This window comes from Panthera tigris, chromosome E1 (assembly GCF_018350195.1).
Source record: "Panthera tigris isolate Pti1 chromosome E1, P.tigris_Pti1_mat1.1, whole genome shotgun sequence".
In the NCBI taxonomy this organism is placed as follows: domain Eukaryota; kingdom Metazoa; phylum Chordata; class Mammalia; order Carnivora; family Felidae; genus Panthera; species Panthera tigris.
The window spans coordinates 57,351,972-57,372,089 of NC_056673.1; the positions used below are offsets into that span (position 1 = coordinate 57,351,972).

General features: G+C 53.8%; 1 protein-coding gene across 3 annotated transcripts in view; it reads left to right on the forward strand.

Annotated features, from left to right (window-relative positions):
- The window catches only part of TNRC6C (trinucleotide repeat containing adaptor 6C), a 96,833-nt gene extending 79,500 nt beyond the window's left edge, over nucleotides 1-17,333 (forward strand). For all 3 annotated transcript variants that reach the window (XM_042967328.1, XM_042967327.1, XM_042967329.1), the window contains 8 exons: nucleotides 2,920-3,087; nucleotides 4,450-4,641; nucleotides 5,099-5,242; nucleotides 7,458-7,574; nucleotides 9,511-9,705; nucleotides 10,480-10,550; nucleotides 11,027-11,166; nucleotides 15,589-17,333. In XM_042967328.1, the coding sequence (XP_042823262.1) occupies nucleotides 2,920-3,087; nucleotides 4,450-4,641; nucleotides 5,099-5,242; nucleotides 7,458-7,574; nucleotides 9,511-9,705; nucleotides 10,480-10,550; nucleotides 11,027-11,166; nucleotides 15,589-15,949 (1,388 nt within the window). In that variant the 3' untranslated portion in view covers nucleotides 15,950-17,333. The remainder of the gene's footprint in view (nucleotides 1-2,919; nucleotides 3,088-4,449; nucleotides 4,642-5,098; nucleotides 5,243-7,457; nucleotides 7,575-9,510; nucleotides 9,706-10,479; nucleotides 10,551-11,026; nucleotides 11,167-15,588) is intronic.
- Nucleotides 17,334-20,118: the final 2,785 nt, after the last annotated feature.

Consider the following 20,118-nt stretch of genomic DNA (forward strand, 5'->3'; position numbering starts at 1 on the left):
GCAGGGTGAGTCTCTAACAGTTTTGCTAGTAAAGGCGTTCAGGTTTTTACAAATCGGGCACTTCTTGGAAAGCCACGGTTGTCCCTACACGTCCTGTGGTGTAGAAAGGGGTTCGTGTCATCCACCCAATCCCCATGCATGTGTTGACCCGTTCGTTCGCCTGCAGGAGGCGTGCTCGTGAAACCCACAGGTGAACAGAAGGCAGGGGCCGCCCTCCGGGTCTCACAAGCTAGCCAGGGGGCACAGGTCACGTAACCGAAGGCCGTACCGAGGAAATGTCGCGGGGAGGCATCTGTCCGTAAATTGATGGCGCGTGAAACGTTTGCTAGAAGAAGCCAGAAACTGGTGAAAGCTCTCAGGTTCGTCTGTCAGGTGGCTGTTAGTCTGAGGCTACAGGACAAAGGGAATCAGTGACCCGGGAAATGCACATCCGAACGAGCAAAAGCCAGTTCATGATACTGGATTTGCTCCCGGCCGATGGTGTCCCTTTCCATGCCGCTACTCTCAAAAGAGCCATAAATCCCAATCGTGTGAGCACTGTCCACTTGACATACGATCGGTGTGGTGCGTCCTTAATATGAAACTGATGAATGCCCACTGTGATCATTCCACCCCTTCCTCACTGTCCCGCGCTCACAGCCTTTTATCGCACGGAGCTGGGTAGTCTGGTAGCCGAGGCCTGGCCCGGGAGCTGGCCCACCCACCACCAGGGCTGGCTCTGCGCTTCTTGTGTGGCTTGCCCGACTGCCCTCTGCCTCAGCTCCTCATCTAAAGTGGGGGATATGGGGGCGCCTGGATGACTCAGTCGGTTAAGTGTCCAACTCCTGATTTCGGCTCGGGTCATGATCTCACGGTTTGTGAGATCCAGCCCCACGTCGGGCTCTGCACTGACAGTGTGGAGCTTCCTTGGGATTCTCTCTCTCTCTCTCTCTCTCTCTCTCTCTGCCCCTCCCACATACTCTCTCTCAAAATAGATAAGTAAACTTAAAAAAAAAAAAAAAAAGAAAGATCCTTTTCCTCCACTCCTCACCCCCAGCACACAGCCGCACACCCCTGCTCTCTCTCAAAAATCAACTTTAAAAAAATAAAGTAGGGATACTTCCCTCCTGGGGTCCTTTAAAGATTAAGTGAGTTAATACATGAAGTTCTCAGGACAGTGCCCAGCATGCAACAAGCCCGTCTGGAATGTGAGCCGGACAGAGGCACGTCTGGTTCAGGAACTGTTACTTCACAACCAAACTCCACTCTGTCTGGTATCCCAGAATGCTTCAGCTTCAGCCTCCTAGTGTCCATGTGGCCTCCTGATCTTCTTTTTGGGGAACAAAGTACGTCAGTCTGCACTCTTACAGATTCTTTCTCAGGGCAAATGAAAGAATTAGTACAGTGAATCTTCAAAATGAGATGAAAAATGATTTTGATAATCTTGTATAAAGTTGCCTATCCGGTTGGTTCTTGGCGTTTTTCTTCAGCGGTTGTATTTCCATCCACCTTCCTTCCCCCATCCACAGCGTCTCCTCGCTCCAGTGTTTGCTGACTGCTGGAATCTGTCGTCCACACGGGAAGATCGGGCGTAGAGTAACAAAAACTAACCTTCCCGGACAGCGCTTCGGAGGAGGGAGGGCACGTGCTCACCTCGTGGGGAAGGAGAAACCGGAGCAGGGTCTCCGCTTGGGTCTCAGAGGAGCGGGGACTTCAGTGAGGAGGAAGGGGCGCGTCCCGGGCGGTCACGCTGACTTGTGGGGCGTCCACGAGTGAGCGGGCATCCCCTCGGCCGACTAGATCTGTGCAAAGTGAGGGTGGCCTTCCGGCAGCCCCTGACGCACACAGGGGTTTTCTTCCATCCACAAAGTGTGTGCGTGTGTGTGTGCTAATTGCCAAAATTTCAAAATCGGAGGTTTTTAAATAAAGGTGACTTCTGGCTTCTCTTCAAGTGGCTCCACTGGGTCTGCCCGCCCCATGGCTGCCACTGGCTGGCACCAGCGGCAGGCACTTCAGGCGGGACGAGCCCTGTAGGGTTCGTCACCCTCCCCAGCAGGCCCGCCTCACGCCCACCTGGCTCCCGTAGGCATGTGAGTTTGCAGACGCTGATTTCGAGTTAAAACTAGAGGCGTTCGATACCTCGCTTGAGAGTCGAGGTTCACTTCTGCCTGGTCTGGGAAGGAAACGGTCTGTACGTACTGGGATGCGCTTCTGTTGGCTGTCCTCTCCCAGCCGCGCGTTCAGTCCGGCCCATAACGGGTGCCCCCGTCGGGGGCTCTTCACTGCGGCCTCGTTGCCATCCTCCTCACCTCTCTTTATTAACCTGGCACAGCGCGGCCACATCCGACCGCACGTGCTCTTAGCTCTACGGAAAAACCCAGAATGGGCATGCCTTTCCAGCTGGGGGCACGTGGCGGCCCCACACTCTCAAACGGGCCGGGTCCTTAAAGGGATTTGGTGTTTAATTCCTAACCTCCTGAAGGGCAGACTTCTGTAGAGCAAGGTCACTAAAAGTGGAATTGAATCACCCCTACCAGCCTTGTTCTAGGTGGTCCTTTAGAGCCCCATCTAGAACTCCGAAAGAGCTGTCCTGATCCGGGGAGCTTCCCTAAGATTGTCCTAGTCGTCTGGACGCGTCCTGTCTCTCAGTGGGCTCTGAGGAGCTCCAGGACCATGTTCAGCTCTGAAATGAGCCAAGTGGAAAGAGTCATTGGTCTTCCTTAATCAGAGACTGTTCGTTTCCACTTCACCTTAATTCAGGAATAACGTTCCTGGAAATAGATGTTGTTAGAAAGACAAATAGCTTTTCTCTCCACCAGCATTAAAAGTTGAAGTATTTGGCTACGAGTTGAGACTCGGATGGGTTCTCCAGGAGGGCGTTAGAAGGTAGTGAAATTTAGAGGACGAGCAGGCACATCCTAACAGCGTTTTTATTTTTAGCTGGACTGAACCCAAACATGAATGTCAGCAGCATGGACATGACTGGCGGTTTGTCAGTGAAGGACCCGTCTCAGTCCCAGTCCCGCCTCCCTCAGTGGACACACCCCAACCCGATGGACAACCTGCCCGGTGCTGCTCCTCCCCTCGACCAGAACCCCAGCAAGCATGGTACGTCCGAGCCGGTGCCCCCGCCGGCCGGCCGGTTGCAGAGCGTGCTTGTTTTCTCACTCACGCTGCAGCTCTTTCCTGAGAATTCCTTTAGAACGGAATACTCCGTCCGTGGGTGCGTAAGACCCCAGCCGGTCTGCAGTCAGGCCTCCTGAAACCCCAGCCGCCACCCGCTCGCCACAAACCCAGTCGTTGAAGATGCCCCAGAGCAGTGAGAACGTGGACCGTAGCCTAAATATTGGTTTAGTTTTATCTGTATCCTTCAGGAAGAAAACTTGTCTATCTACCGAGAAAAAATTTTTTCAATAAAATAAAACACAGTAGACTTCCAACTTGACAAACTTCATGGTTCTTAAAGAATTTCGGTCTTGGGGCGCCTGGGTGGCTCAGTCGGTGAAGCGTCCGACTTCGGCTCAGGTTATGATCTTACGGTTTGTGAGTTCGAGCCCCGCATCGGGCTCTGTGCTGACAGTTCCTTTGGGTTCTGTGTCTCCCTCTGTCTCTCTGCCCCTCCCCTGCTTGCTCTCTCTCTTTTTCTCTCTCTCTCTCAAAAAAGGAATAAACATTTAAAAAAAAATTTTTTTTTATAAAGAATTTCGGTCTTGGGGCACCTGGCTGGCTCAGTTGATGGAGCCTACAGCTCTTAATTCTTTTTTTTTACATTTATTTATTTTTGATAGAGAGACCGAGCACAAGCGGGGGAGGGGAAGAGAGAGACAAAGACACAGGATCCAAAGCAGGCCCCAGGCTCCGAGCTGTCAGCACAGAGCCCGACGCGGGGCTCAAACTCCCAAACCGCGAGATCATGACCTGAGCCGGAGTCTGATGCTTAACCCACTGAGCCACCCAGGCGCCCCTGGAGCCTACAGCTCTTGATCTCAGGGTTGTGGCTTCAAGCCCCACGGTGGATGTAGAGATTACTTAAAAATAAAATCTTTAGGGGCACCTGTGTGGCGCAGTCGGTTGAGCATCCAGCGTCAGCTCAGGTCATGATCTCGTGGTTCGGGAGTTCAAGCCCCACGTCGGGCTCGCTGCTGTCAGCGCGGAGCCCGCTTCAGATCTATCTTCTGTCCCTGTCTCTTTTTGTCCCTCCCCGCCTTGCGCTGTCTCAAAACTAAGTAAAATAAAATAAATTTTTAAAATGAGAATTATAAAATAAAAACCTTAAAAAAACAAAACAATTTCAGTCTTTCACAGACGCACTAACCGAAAGAGTCACTTATCCTTAGAGAGTGCTGGACAAATCGAGTGTGCTTGTTCCTGTGCCTCTGAAAGGGACAGGGCCCGGCGCCCAGCCGCGAGGGCTCAGAGGCCCAAGAACGCCCTGTTCACTGGGCTCTTTGCTTCCCGCTGTCCTCACAGGTGCTATCCCCGGAGGCCTGAGCATCGGGCCTCCGGCTAAGTCCTCCATTGACGACTCCTATGGCCGGTACGATTTAATCCAGAACAGTGAGTCACCAGCCAGTCCTCCGGTAGCTGTTCCCCATAGCTGGTCACGTGCCAAATCTGACAGTGATAAGATCGCGAATGGCTCCAGCATCAACTGGCCCCCAGGTAAGAGCGCACGAGACCTGCGTGCAGTGGCGGAGCAGAACTGCCTCAAGCCCCGGGAGAGCGACTCCGCCCCGGAGGAGCCGGGATCTGAGCCAAGAGTCCTGGAGGCGTGAGCTCCTGCTTTGGCTTTGCCACTGGAAATCCAGATTCGGGAAGTGGTTAGCCCCCGGCGCTTTCCTGAAGCCCCTTAGTTCAGTGGAAGGAGGATGGGCGCTGGGTTGCGTCCGGTCCAACGGTTGCTAGACTTCACACCTTCCGAACGCCCTCCGAACGGGGCAGCTACGGTACCTGCTTCTAGCCGGTTCCCGAGGATTGATGATTCCCTGGAAGAAAGTCTAGGATGTGTCTCCTGTTTTGACTCATAGATTATAAGAATTTGCATAAATTCTCGTGAGGCGACGTGAAGGTGCCGTGATTCTCACGTGTCTGGATTTCCATTTCGTTTGGCATTTTCCAGAATTCCATCCTGGAGTCCCGTGGAAAGGACTTCAGAACATAGACCCTGAGAACGACCCCGACGTCACTCCTGGAAGTGTCCCCACCGGGCCCACCATCAATACCACCATACAGGACGTCAACCGCTACCTCCTCAAGAGTGGAGGTGAGGTGTCGGGTGCCGTGCGGGCCGTGAGGCAGGGATGCTGGGAGACGCGTTTATGTGCACTTCTCCCCACCCGGAGGTAGTGCTGAAGGTGAAAATGGAGCCTGATTTCGACCAAGTGGGCTCCCTGGACTTATTAACGCACCGTTTTAGAGCACTATGTCGTGAAATGCCGATATTAAGGATTAAGCCTTTTAGTGAAGAAGTTCCCACTTAGGATCTATTTAAACTGCAGGTGAATTGACCCCTTACTGCCCTATCTCCGTCCACGTCCTTCCACGAAGTCTGGTAAAAAGACTAAAACCCGCCCCCCAGCACCATGTTCCCAGCAGAACTCAGGATGCTAGATTTTGGCACGCCCTGTGTCAGACGTTAGGATCCAGCAGGAGGAAGTGAGGAGCTGGCTGTGAAGTTCAAATCGTAAGTGTAGCTTCCGGGCGTGGTGCCGAGAAGGGCAGACGGCGCAGCTCCGGTGAAGTCGTGGCGTCACCGTCAGAGTGGTGTGTGGGAATAGCCGGGCTGCCGTGGGTGCTCGTCCCCAGTGAGGCCCCTCGGGTCGTTCCCAGAACGTTAATTCAGTTTTCCTGCCGCGGGTGAGACTGTGGGAGAGGTGCAGTTCTTTTCAGCGGTTCCTTAAAGTGATGGGCTTCTAGGCGTTTCTGTGGTTTGGGTAGAAAACCAGAAGTTCAGATCCCGCTGTTCAGGGCTGTGCATCCCTCGTGCCTCGATGCAGCTTCTGCTTAGACCCTGCCGTTGGGGACAGAGGAATGGTACAGGGGACACGAAATGGAGCCTGTGTGAGACGGCAGGGGACAAGGGAGAGGCACAAGCCGGAAGTCAGACTCTGCTCTCACAGCTCGTCACCCTGAGTGTGCGGCAGGGCTGTGTCTGAGCAGGAATGGCCATCAGTGTATTTTGAGGCTCGTGGCAGGTGTGAAGAGGGAGCACTGACCCGGGTATTGAAAGACCTCAGAAGGAGTCGAGGTGGCTTGGTGTAGCACAGAGCTTCTGCCATTGCCCCGTGGGTCCTCCAGTGGTCCATTGGCCGCTGCACGGCCCTTGGAGCACCGCGGGCGACACATGAGTGTGACGTGACAAAGGTGCCCTGCAGAAGTAGGTAAATTCTGAGGACAGGGCTAAGCAGCCGTCCTCCAGTCCGGAGTGGCTGAGGCGGAGGCAGACAGAAGAAAATCTAGAAGCCTCAGAAGCGTCGGCATCAGGATAAGATGAGAAAACCGAACCTCCAACTCCGGGATAAAGAATCAGGCAGCCGTCCAACCTGGGCACCTCGGAGCTTCCCGTGATGTGACTTTGGGGGGCGACTTCAGGGGGTGGTCGGTGGACGTTTCGAGTCTCAGGCAGCTCCCGCCAGGCTCCCCCTGCACGCGCCAGAGGACCCTCTCCTCTGCTCCTGAGCCCCTCGTGGTTTGCTCTTTGGGAGAAGGGAACCTACAGAACTCCTCTGTGTGTAAATGGTTTGCATAGTCTGCCGCAGGGGGGACTGCCAGGGCCGGACCTGCTGAGCTAGTTCCGCCACCACCACCACCACCCCAGGTGGGGCCCCAGGAAGGAAGGTCAGCCGGCGGAAGGAAATGTGGAAATGTGACAAGCCGATTGTGCTCATGTCCCCTCCCCGGTGGCGCTCAGTGCTCGAGCAGGTATTGTCACACGAGGGCAGCCAGCCCTCCAGCTCCCCACACGGCTCTCCACCGCACGCCCGTGTCATGAGGGAGCGGGAGCGGGAGCGGCACGGACGGGAGCCAGAAGACACACGGAGACATTTGGAGTCGGAACGGAGTGCTGGTCTTTAATGGCCAAAGGGATCACCAAGAACTCGGAGGGTTTTTTTAGTTTTGTGGGTATCGTTTGAGGCGTGAACAGCTGGAGACTGCCCTCACTGCTAGTTTTCTCCTGCTTGGGGGGGAGTCAGTGTGACCCCTCCCCACGCAGGGCGCTGTTCTCGACACCCTGCCGGTGAGGCTCTTCTCTCGGGCCCTGACGCCCCGCGTACCCTCCGGAGCGCCCCGGCCTCTCCGCGTGGCTGCGGGACCCCGCGCGGGGGGGCGAGCGTCGGCGGCCCGCCCTAGCCGCGGTCCCGGCCGCGCGTCGCTCACGCTGTCGGCCTCCCACCAAAGCCCCCTTGGGAGACCCCCTCCTGGTTGCCGGTGCGGTCACGCCGCTGGGCAGCCTCTGAGCACCTCCTCTGCTCCTGCAGGGTCCTCCCCACCGTCATCTCAGAGTGCCGCGCTGCCTTCCTCGAGTGCCTGGCCGCTCAGTGCCTCCGGCTACGGTCGCTCCTTCAGCAGCATCGCACCGGCGCCTAGCATTGCAGGTACGCCCCCGCTCTCCCCAGGCGGCACCGGCCGTCCCTGCCGTCCCTGCCGTCCCTGCCGTCCCTGCCACTTGCCCGCTCGCTCCAGACACCCCAGGGCGCGCCATGGGGTGTGGCCAAAGGCGGGGAAGGCGGGGCCCGGGCACCTCCGCCCCCTTCCATGTGCAGTGGGCATGGGAACATGGCCTCTGCGGGGTTGTCGCAAAGGGCACGTGGTTGTGGGACGCGGCACACCTGTCACCTAAATGTACCTCCACCCTCCCTCCCCCGCAGCTACAGGACAGGGGGTGCACGGGGATTAGGGACACACAGGCGCAGCCGCTCAGACTTTGCCGTTACCTCTGCCATCACGGATGGAGGAGACGAGAGCGGGTCCCATCAAGTGTGGCCGCTTCTCGTCACTCGGATAAGCGCAGCGCCTGGATTATTCCTCTGTTACCCTAGATGCTTACGTCTTTGAAGTGAGCAGTTTCCTTCTAGGCTTACAGGAGAGTTGAGAATTGTCTGCCATAAAAACCTCAGGAGAATTTGTATCTGAAAACTTTAAGACAAGGAAGGCTATAACGAGATGTGGGTACACACGCTCACGGAATGTGTATCAGGTTTGTGAATAGAAAACTTACACGAGGAAGGTTTATTGCTTATAAACGTCTTCAAGTACGCTTCTGTATTCCTTCAAACCTTGTCGTCCAGACTTAGTTAAACTTACTTAAGCCAGCGCCATAGGAATTCTTTTTGGTACTCGTACCTGAGGAAAAAAGTAGTTTTGATATTATTTAGCATTTTTTCCCCTCACTCCGAAGTCTGTTTCTTCATTTTTTCAATTTTGATCCCAATGTAACAAACGTACAGTCTTCTGTTAGTTCCCGGTGCACAATACAGTGATTCAACATACGGTTTAGCGTCTTATGAAAAAGCGTCCGGATTACTCTCTTCCTTCTAATGCTTATTCTTTCTGACGTTTACAGAGATGTGTGTAGACCTTTAATGCTTCCAAAATCATTTAGCTGAAGAAAAGGGGCAGAATCAAATCATTTTCTCTGTATGAGGCAGTTTTTAGGGCATTTTTGTTTTTCTCATCAAGGACACCTTTGCTAAGATTAGCATTTGTTTGTTTGTTTGTTTGAAGTCACAGTCAATGCCAGTAGGCAGGGGTGGAGGGGAGCTGCACACACAGTCCATATCGGCCTGGTCACTGCCATGCTGTCCAGGGACCACGGCGACGCGACGACTGTGCCACCAGCACTTCCTGTCCTTGCCACACTGGGCGAGTGAGGCAGGCCCGGCCCTCGTCCGGGTGTCCGCACATCGCAGCCGAGCCCTGGGTGCGGGAGAAGCTGGGGCCGGGAGTCATTGCCAGTTTGGTTTTTTTCTCCCGAAGAGCCTTAAAACACCCTTCCCCCAGCTGAGGTTCTAAGATGCCGAACACTCGGCCGCCAGCACCGGGGGGGCCACAAGCATCCGTGTGCGCAGTGCGGCCCTGCCAGCGGGTCTCGAAGCTGTGGGCGGTCAGGGCAGAGCCCTGGAAAGGGGCTGGTGCCTAAAGACGTAGCTTGAAGGATCTGCAGGTTAGGCTTTTGACCTCAATTAGTTTGTTACGTTACGAGCTCGTCCCAGTGGAATATGTTGGTAAATTAGCCTTAACATTGAACTACAGAAATGCCATTTTTTGGTGGCAAATCTGGTTCTGGCACATTTTGCGAATTAGTGTAAGAACCGGCGGGGTCTCTGCTGGGCACAGGCCACCTGTGTTTCCGGGCAGAGATTCAAGAGCGAGCACACCCCGTGGTTCTCGGGTGGGGGTGCCTTAACTTGCTGTTCCTTGCTCGTGATGCTTCTGCCGGCGCCGGAGAGCACTTCGTGCGGTGCCCCACACCCTACGGTGACTTTTCTTCTGTCTCAAGAATGCCTGTGCTCCGTCTCTCTGCCTTTCTAGGTAAACTGTCAGACATTAAATCGACGTGGTCCTCTGGCCCTGCCTCCCACACGCAAGCCTCTCTGTCTCACGAACTGTGGAAGGTGCCCAGAAACACTACTGCACCCACGAGGCCGCCTCCAGGGTTAACCAATCCCAAGCCTTCCTCCACCTGGGGAGCCAGCCCCCTCGGCTGGACCAGCTCTTACTCCTCGGGTACGAATCCGTCCTCTGTGCAAGTGGGGTGGGGGTGGGGGAGCACGGGGGCTGTGCACCTGCTCCACTTACCCTTCAGGGAACGTGCCTGTCGCGTTGTCCCGGGACCCCTTCACAAGGACTGCTGTGACCCCGCCCCCCAGGTCCCAGGGCGGGCTGTGGAGGAGGCGCCCCAGACTCTTGGGGCGTGTCTGGGCCCGGTGCTCCGGCTGCCCTGATGTCGGCGTCTGCCCTGGGCCCCGGCGGTCACGGCGCCCCTCGAGGGGCCTCGCTGGGCCCGGGGAGGAAGCCCGTTCGTGCACAAGGGGCTCCGTTGCCACTTGCATAGTTGCTTGTCCACAACATTTCTCTGGGGCAGGTGGCCTCCAGCGTGAGGCAGCTCCTGTATCCCGATGTGCCCTCCACCAGCTGTGCGGATGGGAGAAATGCGTGCACTGGGAGTCTTTTGGAAGCTGAGATTAGAACCCACCGCAGATAGTTTGGAAATGGCTGTCGGCCCCTTGAGAGCAGCCCGGTGGGTCTGCGGTACTAACAAGGGGGATTTCAGAGCGTTGATTCCAAGGAGCATGGGGGCCGAGGAGGAGTCCCTCGTCACACCTGCCCCCAGGAGTCTGCAGGGATCGTGGGCTTGGGTTCCTCAGAGCAAAACGACGGCGTGGGTTTTCAAAGGTTGAGAAAGGCTTAGAGCACGTGGCGGCGCTCTGGGCCACCAAGTGTTGGCAAGACGAGAAGCCTCCGGAGGCCGTGCTGACTGCTCTTCCCTGGCTCGTGCAGGTTCCGCGTGGAGCACCGACACCTCAGGAAGGACAAGCAGCTGGCTCGTTCTCCGCAACCTCACGCCCCAGGTATAGGCGCCTGCCGTGGGGGTCACCGTGCGGGGACCCCGCCGCCTGCCGGTCTCTGTGCCGGGGGCCCTCGTGTTCCTGGTGAACTGTGTATTTTTCAGGCTTAAGGACTCTACCCTTTAGACAGTTGCTTGCCTTTAATTACAGCCCCTCGAGAGCGATTTGTCCTGTGCTCACCTTTTCTGGGGTCAGGGGCCACAAGGCCACCAGGACCACGGGCTCTGTGCGATGTGCCCTGGCTGGGGGTGGGCGGGGAGGCCAGAACCAAAATGGGGTCTTTTCTTTCTCCTGATTTACTTAACTTATAGTGAAAATTACATGGTAAGTTACAAGGCATAAAAGGTAAAACCATAAAGTCGTATAGGACAGACATTCGCCCAGTGTTTAGTACACAGGGTGACGTACATTTCCTTTGAAGAATGTCACGGAAGAAGCCCCAGGAAGCTCGTTACTGCCCCCTTTGCTTCCTCAATCAGATCGACGGCTCTACCCTACGGACGCTGTGTTTGCAGCACGGGCCTCTCGTCACATTCCACCTGAACCTGACCCAAGGCAACGCCGTGGTCCGCTACAGCTCCAAGGAGGAAGCCGCCAAGGCCCAGAAGTCCCTGCACATGTACGTCTCTCGGCCGCCGCTCGGCTGCCCAATGGCTGCGGCCCCGGCAGCGCTGGGTTTGGGGGTCGTAGGTATGTCTGGGGCTGCTGTGACAAAGCACGTGGGCACAGACGTCGATCGCCCCGGTTCTGTGGAGCACCCACACCTCAGGAAGGTGTCGCAGGCTCCGTTCCTTCCGAGGCTCCTCTCTTCGGCCTGCAGACGGCTGCCTTGTCCCCGTGTCCTCACGTGGTCGCCTCTGAGTCTGAGCGTGTGTGTCCTGATTGCCCGTTCTTAGAAGGACACAGTCATAGTGGATTAGGCCCCATCTTCATCCCCACTATATTTTTTTCTTTTAATTTTATCTTCAGTGTCTTTATTTTTGAAGGAGAGAGAGAGAGACAGAGCATGAGCGGGGGAGGAACAGAGAGGGAGACACGGAATTCAAAGTAGGCTCCAGGCTCTAAGCTGTCAGCACAGAGCCCGAACCCACAAACTGCGAGGTCATGACCTGAGCCGAAGTCGGACGCTTAGCCGACTGAGCCACCCAGGCGCCCCTCATCCCCACTTGCAAGTCCCATCTCCCAATACAGGCCTAGCCAAGGTGCTGGGGGTCAGGGCTCCAACAGAGGAATTTGGAGGGCCAGGCCCTAGCAGGTGTCCTGCTGCTGGGGGGTTGCTGTGGCCACACCCTCCACGAGGGAAAGCCCCTCCCTCCCAAGAGAGAGCACGTAGGACACAGAAGGAAACGCTGTCTCCACCGGGTAGCCCCAGGCGGGTGACACATCCTAGCAGCCACCTCTCTCCCCCAATTACCGGATGCTCTTGATAAGACGTGTGAATGGACCTGCTCAGTGACGTCACTGGAGCCGCAGGGCCCAGAAATTAGTCGTTCCCATTTTTAGCCCAGGATGTAAGTTAACAGATTCTAGATGATGCCCAAGTTGAGGGGCACCTTCACGTACCTCCTGAAGAATATGCCGTTACCGACACAGTATAGCTACTAAAGGTGTCAGATGAGGAAAGCAGCTCGTGATCTGGGGTTGGAAACAGCAGAAGCAAAACGCGAGCTGTGGGCTCTTTCCGGGTGACCTGTGACGCCCCCAGCTGCGCTTTTTTCTGTGAAAGCAGCACAGGAAGGCGCGGGGTTGTTCCACTCACGTGACTGCTGTCCTGCTCCTCCTTTCTGTTGGTTTTGAAGGTTTTGGTGGCTTTTTCGAGCTGTAGTTGGCATACGGCGCTGCGTCCGTTTAAGGTGCGCACGCGTGGATTTAACGCGTTCGTATCCTGCACGGGTGTGATCGCTGCGCAGCATTAGCTCACGCCTCCGCTGGCCCAGAATTACCGTTTCGTGCTTGTCGCGAGCACGTTGCAGATCTGCCCTCTTAGCAGCTCTGGCGTGTCGAGTGTGGCCAGTTGTCGTCAGCGCGCAGTGTGTTAGGTCCTCGGGACTCACTCATCTCCTAACTGGAAGTCCGTACCCTTGTGCCAACACCACCCCACTTCCCAGCCCTTGGCGACCCCCTTTCTACTCTCTGTGTCTGCCAGCGTGGATCTTTTAGACTCCGCACCCAAGCGAGATCACGCGGTATTTGTCTTTCCCTGACTTCCCTCCCTTCGCTTAAGGCCACCAGCGTCCGTGCGTGTTTGTGACAAATGGCGGGGTCTTCTTTCCCACAGCTGAGTGATATTCCATGGTGGGGGCAGGGGCTGTGAACCATCTTGCTCCGTTCATCCATTGACGGGCACTCAGGTTCTTTCCATATCTTGGTTACTTTGGACAATACTGCAGGAATGCTTTCCTTCGGATGTGTGGCCAGAAGTGAGATTGCCGGATCGTACGATTCTTCCGTTGTTAACTTTCTGAGAAACCTCTCTAGCGGCTGGACTAACTCACATTCGCCCAGCAGTACCAAAGGGCTCCCTATTCTCAGCATCCTTACCGACGGTTGTTATCTCTTGTCTCTTTGATGACAGCCATTCTGACAGGTGTGAGGTGATTTCTCATTGGGCTTTGATTTGCATTTCCCTGATGATGAGTGATGTGAATATTTTTGTGAATATTTTTCTCCATTCCGTAGTGTCTTTTCATTGGATTGACAGTTTCCTCTGCTGTGCAGAAGATTTTTAGTTTGATGCAGTCCTGCTTATTAACTTTTTTCTTTATTGCTTGTGCTTTTTTAAGTTTTGTTTATTTAAGTAATCTCTATACCCAACATGGGGCTCAGACTCACAACCTTGAGATCAAGAGTCGCACGCTCCACCGACTGAGTTAGCCGGCACCCCACGTGCTTTTAGTGTCATATCAAAAAATCATTGCCAGGGGGGCGCCTGGGTGGCTCACTTGGTTGAGCGTCTGACTCTTGATTTCGGCTCGGGTCATGATCTCACAGTTGGTGGCCTCGAGCCCCGTGTCCAGCTCCATACTGACAGCACAGAACCTTCTTGGGATTCTCTCGCCCACTCTCTGTGCCCCTCTCCTCTGCTTGCACCCTTGCTCTTGTTCACTCTCTCTAAAATTAAAAAAAAAAAAAAAAATCATTGCCAAGACCAACGTCAAGGAGCTTTTTCCCTGTGTGTTCTCCCAGGAGTTTTACAGTTCCAGAATCTTACGTTTAAGTCTTGAATCCATTTCAAGTTAATTTTTGTGAGTGGCGTGAGATAGGCGTCCACTTTTCCTTGTTCTGCACGTGTTTTCCAGTTTTTCCAGCACATTTGTTGAAGAGACTATCCTTTCCCCTTTCCCCACTGAGTACTCTTGATGCCCTGGCCAAATACTAATCGATTGTCTACGTGGGGATCTATTTCTGGCTTTCTGTTCTGTTCCACTGGTCTGTGTGTCTGTGTCTGTCTGGGTGGTGGTTGTTGTTGTTGTTGTTGATTGTTTTGGTTTTGTTACCATACTGATTTGAATACCGTAGCTTTGTAGTCTGGTTTGGAATCAGCAAGTGTGATGCCTCCTGCTGTGTTACTCTTTCTCAGAATTGCTTTGGCCATTTGGAGTCTTTCGTGGTTCCATACAAACTTGCATGAAGAATGCCACTGGAGTTTTTATAGGGACTACGGTATAGACGGCGTCGAGTCGTCGGGACTTTTAATAGTGTTGATTCTTCTGATGCGTGAACGAACGCAGGACATCCTTCCATTTGTACCTTCTTCGGTTTCTTTACTTAGAATTATTTTCGTTTTCATTGCACGAAAAAGTGTTCACTTGCTTGCATAAATTTACTCCTAAGTGTTTTGTTGCTTTTGATGCTGGTGCAAATGAGGTTTTTTCTTTCCCTTTCAGGTGTTTCACTTTCAGTGTATACGAATGCACTTGTTTTCTGTATGTTGGTTGTGTATCCTGCAACTTTACTGAATTCATCAGTAGTTTTTGGGTTGAGTCTTTCGAGTTTTCTCTACGTAAGATCACGTCATCTGCAAATAATGCCACTTTTATCCCTTCCGTTCCAGTTTGGATGCCTTTTACTTCTTGGTCTTGCCCGATTACTCTGGCCGAGACTCCAGTCCTCTGTCGAAAAGACGTGGCAAGAGCAGGCATCCTTGTTTTGTTCCTGATCTTAGAGAAGATGCTTCCAGCCTCTCACCGCTGAGTATATTGGCTGTGTGTCTGTCTTGTGTGGGTGGCCTTTATTACCCGGAGGCGTGCCCCTTCTGTCCCCTGTCGTGGGGGGTCTTTGTCGTGAAAGGTCAATTGTGTTCGGTCAGATGCCATTTCTGCATCTGCTGAGACGTTCGGATCTTGACCTTTGACTCCGTCAACGTGACGCATCACACTTGTTGATCTGCGGGTGTCGAACCGTCGTTGCATCTCCGGGATAAATCCTACTTAATCACGACGTATGATCCTTTTAAAGTGCTGTTGAATTCAGTCTCCTAATATTGTGTTGAGAATGTTTACGTCTGTGTTCGTCAGCAATACTGTTCTGTAGTTTCTTGCATCCTGGTCTGGTTTTGGGGTCAAGATGACACGGGCCTCATAAAACGAGGGTGGGAGCGTCCCCTTCTCTCGGTTTTTCTGAAGGCGTTTGAGAAGGATCGCTGTTGAATTCTAGGTAGAAATCCCCAGGAAAGCCATGTCGTGGTCCCGGGCTTTTCTGTCCTGGGAGGTCTTTGGTCACTGAGTCAGTCTCCTTGCTCATTATCGGTCTGTTGAGACTTTCTGTTTCCTCGCGAGTCAGTCCTGCTAGGTTGTCTGTCTCCAGGGATTTGTCCGTCTCTTCTAGGCTGTCCCCAGTTTGTCGGCATGGGATCGTTCCCAGGAGTCTCTCCCGATCCCGCGTGTTTCTGTGGTGTCAGTCGTCGTGTCTCCTCTGTCATTTCCGATCTTACTGACTTGAGTCTTTGCGGTTCCGTTTCTTCGTCCGGCTGAAGCTCTGTCAAATTTCGTATCTTCCCAAGAGACCAGCTCTTAATTTTGTTGCCGTCCCGCCCTTTCAGGTGTGTTCTGGGAAACACCACCATCCTGGCCGAGTTTGCTGGCGAAGAAGAGGTAAATCGTTTCCTGGCCCAAGGCCAGGCGGTGCCGTCCACCTCCGGCTGGCAGTCGGGCACCGGGGCCGGCCAGGCGCGGCTGGGCGCCTCGGGCGGCTCCCACGGCCTGGTGCGGAGCGACACCGGCCACTGGAGCGCCCCGTGTCTGGCCGGCAAAGGGAGCAGCGACCTGCTGTGGGGCGGGGTCCCCCAGTACTCAAGCAGCCTCTGGGGCCCTCCCAGCAGTGACGACGGCAGGGTGATCGGGAGCCCCACCCCGCTGAACACCCTTCTGCCCGGCGACCTTCTCAGCGGGGAATCCATCTAGGACCGAGAGGACCCCACGGGCACCACAATCAGCAGCGCCGGGAAGAGAAGGCTGACCCTTTCCAGCCCGGGCGGCGCTGAGGACCCCGCTTGGCCCGGAGCAGCCCGGCAGCCCTTGAGTACCTCCGTCCAGTACTGGGGACGCACGTCCGCCGCGGTCCTTGCGAACTGTCCACAGGACAGTGCGGGCTGCGCTTGGTCAGTGTCACACGCTAATGACAGGATGTTCCTCATAGCTTTTTATTTTGTGTCGTCTTATGTTCGTATGGTGTGTCGTCATTTTGATTTTTTAAGTATAAAAGCTGCTTAGACTAGTTCTATCATGAAGGGCACTTTTCAGATCGTGGGCTGGAAAGGGTTATTTTATCAAGGGGGGCGGGAGGGAGGGAGACGAGAAAGCCTATGTAAAACGAGCCTGTGACGATTATGCACATTACCAGAGGCGGCCCGTAGTCAGGGCGGCTGGTGTCCATCCCCGGGCACAGAGCGCGGGCCCCACGCGGCCGCCTGCGCTCTGCCCTCCGCTCCCACGGGCCCGCCTATGCACATTACCCTTGTTTCATTACTTTTTCCTGTCATTTTTTTTAATCCCAAAAAATATTTTTTAAAAGTTAAAAAAAAAAAAAGACATATCGAACATGCAAATACTTGAATCCAGCAGGCCAACAAGGAGACGCGGGCGCTCGCCGCGTCCAGTTCTGCACTCCCAAGCTGACACCAGTGCGCAGAGACAGGCTCCAGGAAACATTTCTGAGTTCACAGCCTATGTGCGTGTGTGCGCGTGTGTGTGCGTGCGCGCGTGTGCGCACTCCTCTGTGTTTGTGTGTTAAGCGTGTGAGGATTTAACTGTGGGTTTTCCCTTTTATTCAGTATATGCTTTTTTTTTTTGGCGCATTGGTCCAACGTTTGTTACTATTATTAGCTTCTAACTTTGCACTGAGTGTCCCTGCTCTTCCTTTCGCTAACCCTATACGTTAAAGAGAATTCATAGGACAGGGCCGGTGACAATTCACGTGTAAATGTTTACTCAAGGACTCTGTTACTGCGTTTAAAAATTACAGTGTATATCTCTGGATAAATAATATGTATACCTACCTTTAGCAGCTTTTTATTGTGGACTAATGCAAGAGAATTATTACCAGAGTATTGCACCGTGTTTCCATTTGGAATATAAAGCGAAAGAGAAAACAGCTGGTGCTGGACCGTGGCCATAGATACTGGTGAGAGCCACCGGCCCCGCACGAGGAGCGGGGCCAAGCACTTGGACCTGGGTGGTGACCGCTTTCGGAGGGGCCCGTGCTCAGGGCTCCCACCTGTTTACAGACCCTTTTTTCTCCTTCAGACTTTAAAATTTAAAAAAAAAAAAAAAAAAAAAATTTTAAAAAGGAATTTAAAAAAAAAGAAAGAAAAAAAGAAAAAAAAAGAGACTTCCGTGGTAAAGAAACCTATTTTCCGAATGCAGATTCGCTACTTCAGAGCTCTGGGATTGAACAAGTGTCGTCGCTTCCCTCCGGCCATCGTTGTGGACTGTCGAGTGTCCCCTTCGTCGAGGTGACGAGACGTTGTGGTCACTGTCTTGCACATGTGGACGCGCTCTCAGGAAAGCCAGGGTTCCCGAGGGGCAGCTCCACACCATTTCATGTATTTTGTAACCCGACTCCTAGCACTGAAGATGTTATTAAAAAACAAACAAAAAAATAAAAAGAAAGAAAAAAAAAGAAAAAAGGAAAAAAAAAAACCACAAAGAAGAAAAATACCTAATCTCTAATGTGTAGCAGTTACATATTTACCAAATAACGGACTCAAAAGAAATAGATGTTTGAAGAGTGCTTTATATATTAAAAATTGCTTTATGTTTTAAAAATGATCAATGTTTTGATTGTTTTGCAAGAAAGAAAGACAATGGAGTAACATACCCTCAAGTATGTTTTAAAAATATATGAACATTGTGCTCCCTGCCTGCTTGATCAGGAAACTTGTGCATTACATTTTTTTTAATTAGCTTTTTAATGGTTTTATCAAAACAAAACAAAACAAAAAAAGAACAAAAAACAAAAAATTAAAAAAAAAAAACAAAAAAAATTTAAAAAAAAAGAGAAAGTCCTGCAAAATTGCAGATCGACAAAAGCTGGTTTTATAGAGGATCATGAACTATGCACAGACCGGGTTCAAGACTTGTTTTCTGAAGTTTAGTCGTGTATTTAGCTAAACAGACCTTCCTCAGAGTAAGTGCATCTCATTGCCGTTACCTGCGTCCTATGTATTTGACGTACACGTACTTACGCGTGTACGTCAAATATATGTGCGAGCGCGCGTGCGTGCATGCGTGTGCGTCCAGACAGCGGGCCGTGCTGCCGCCTAGCATCGGGTTGTAGAAAAACGGAGTTTTTAAAATTGGGGATGGAAGTGAAGACGCTTTATTTGTTTGTTTTTGTTTTTTGTTCATTTTTTTTGACCTTTTCTTTTGAATTAAAGATGTCTGTAACTCTGAGATTAAAAAACAAGTTTGTGGCTTTTAATGTTTTTTCCTCATAGAATGTGATCGTTAAAGAACACGCACCGAGAGTTGCTTTCAAAAGGACAACGCTTTGTTGAATCTTAATAAATTGCAATTTTTTTCTTGGCTGTTCAAATAAATGTGGTTTTGGTTTTGGTTTTTGTTTTTGTTTCTGTTTTCCCAGGGACAGGTATCCTCGATTTTCACTTTATGTGCTGGGGGCGAGAGCGCGCCCCTCTCCGCCAGCCTCCGAGCTACGCGAGTAAGGAGACGGAGGCCCGGATGCCGGCTGGGTGGCGGATAATGTTCTCGTTTGTCTCGTACCTTTGCAGTTCGCCCTGAAGCCCCAGCACGGATGGTCGAGAGCCTGAGACGCAGCCAGGGCCCGCGGCCCCCCGGCCCCCCGGCCCCCCGGCCCCCGTGACCCGGTTTGGGCGTCAGAAATATTTGGACAGAAGCGCGTGATGGAGGAGGTCTTCTGTGTTTCCTAGACGTTTCCTCGTTTATCCCTGTAAAACAACCCAAAGTGAGCCGTGGAAGGTACCTGTCACGAAGCACTGTGCACGAGCAGAGCGGGAGTCCAGGCCCGGCCAGGGCGCGTGGCTCGCTCTCGGTGCCGTATGCCCCTCCCGCGGCAGCCAAGAGGCGAACACTTCGCTCATTTTCTCGGGTCCGCGCCGAACACCGTGACCTTAGAGCGGTTCCGGAAGCATCGGCGCCTCTCATCATCCGGATGGTGAAGACGGTGTCTGGGAGGCCAGCCGGCACGTCCGCCGCCGTGACCGCTTGCCCAGAGACTGGCAGGACGACGCGCTGTCTCCACCCCCCTTCCGCGGCGGCGGGAAGGCAGGCCCGCGGGCTCCTGGCCCCGCCCCACCTCTTCGGAAAGCTGCGCCGGACCGGACCGCGCCGAGGGGCTCCGAGGGGCTCACGGTCCGTCCGGAGAAGCGCAAGACCAGAAGGGGTGGAAGCCGGGAGCGGGGCAAAGCGCACCCGGTCAACAAGCAGGCACTCCCAACAAGCAGGTGGCAGCGTCCAGGGTTTCTGCGAGAGCGCAAACTGGCAGCGCCTGCTCCCCAGGGCGACGGGCTTGGCGCCCCGAAAACATGCAGGGGGTGCGCCAGGCTGGAGGTGGGGCCGCCCCGGGCCCGGGAGGCCGGATCAGATTTTAACGGGCTGCGGAAAGCTGGGGGCGGCGCGGGTGACCCAACGTAAGCCCAGGTCGGGAGTGACTGCTCGTGGACCAGGAGTGGGCAGCGGGGGTCCTGGTGCCCACAGTACAAGAGGAGGCTCGGCGTCTGGAATCGAGGAGACGGTAGGTGCGGAGCTGCGCTTTTGAGAACGTCCTGGCAACACCTGGGGAGAATGGCGGACCAAAGACCGGATGCCCGGTGGGTAGTAGCAGAGTCCGCAGAGAAGGGCCTGTTCCAACAGCCAGGAGGCCCGAAGAAGAGGCATCAGGGGGAGGGGGAGGGGCGACCACTGATTCTAGCGACCGAGGAGACCGGAGATGCCGAGCAGCTGAGCCCATGTTCATTGACCAGAGCGAAACGCAGCGCGGCATCTCAAGAAGATTCTTCCCTGGTGCAGTACGCTCGGGATGGATCGAGGGAAACCCCCAAGGAAGCGTGACCGGAGTCATAATTAACTTGCCAGCTTTGTGCATCGCATCT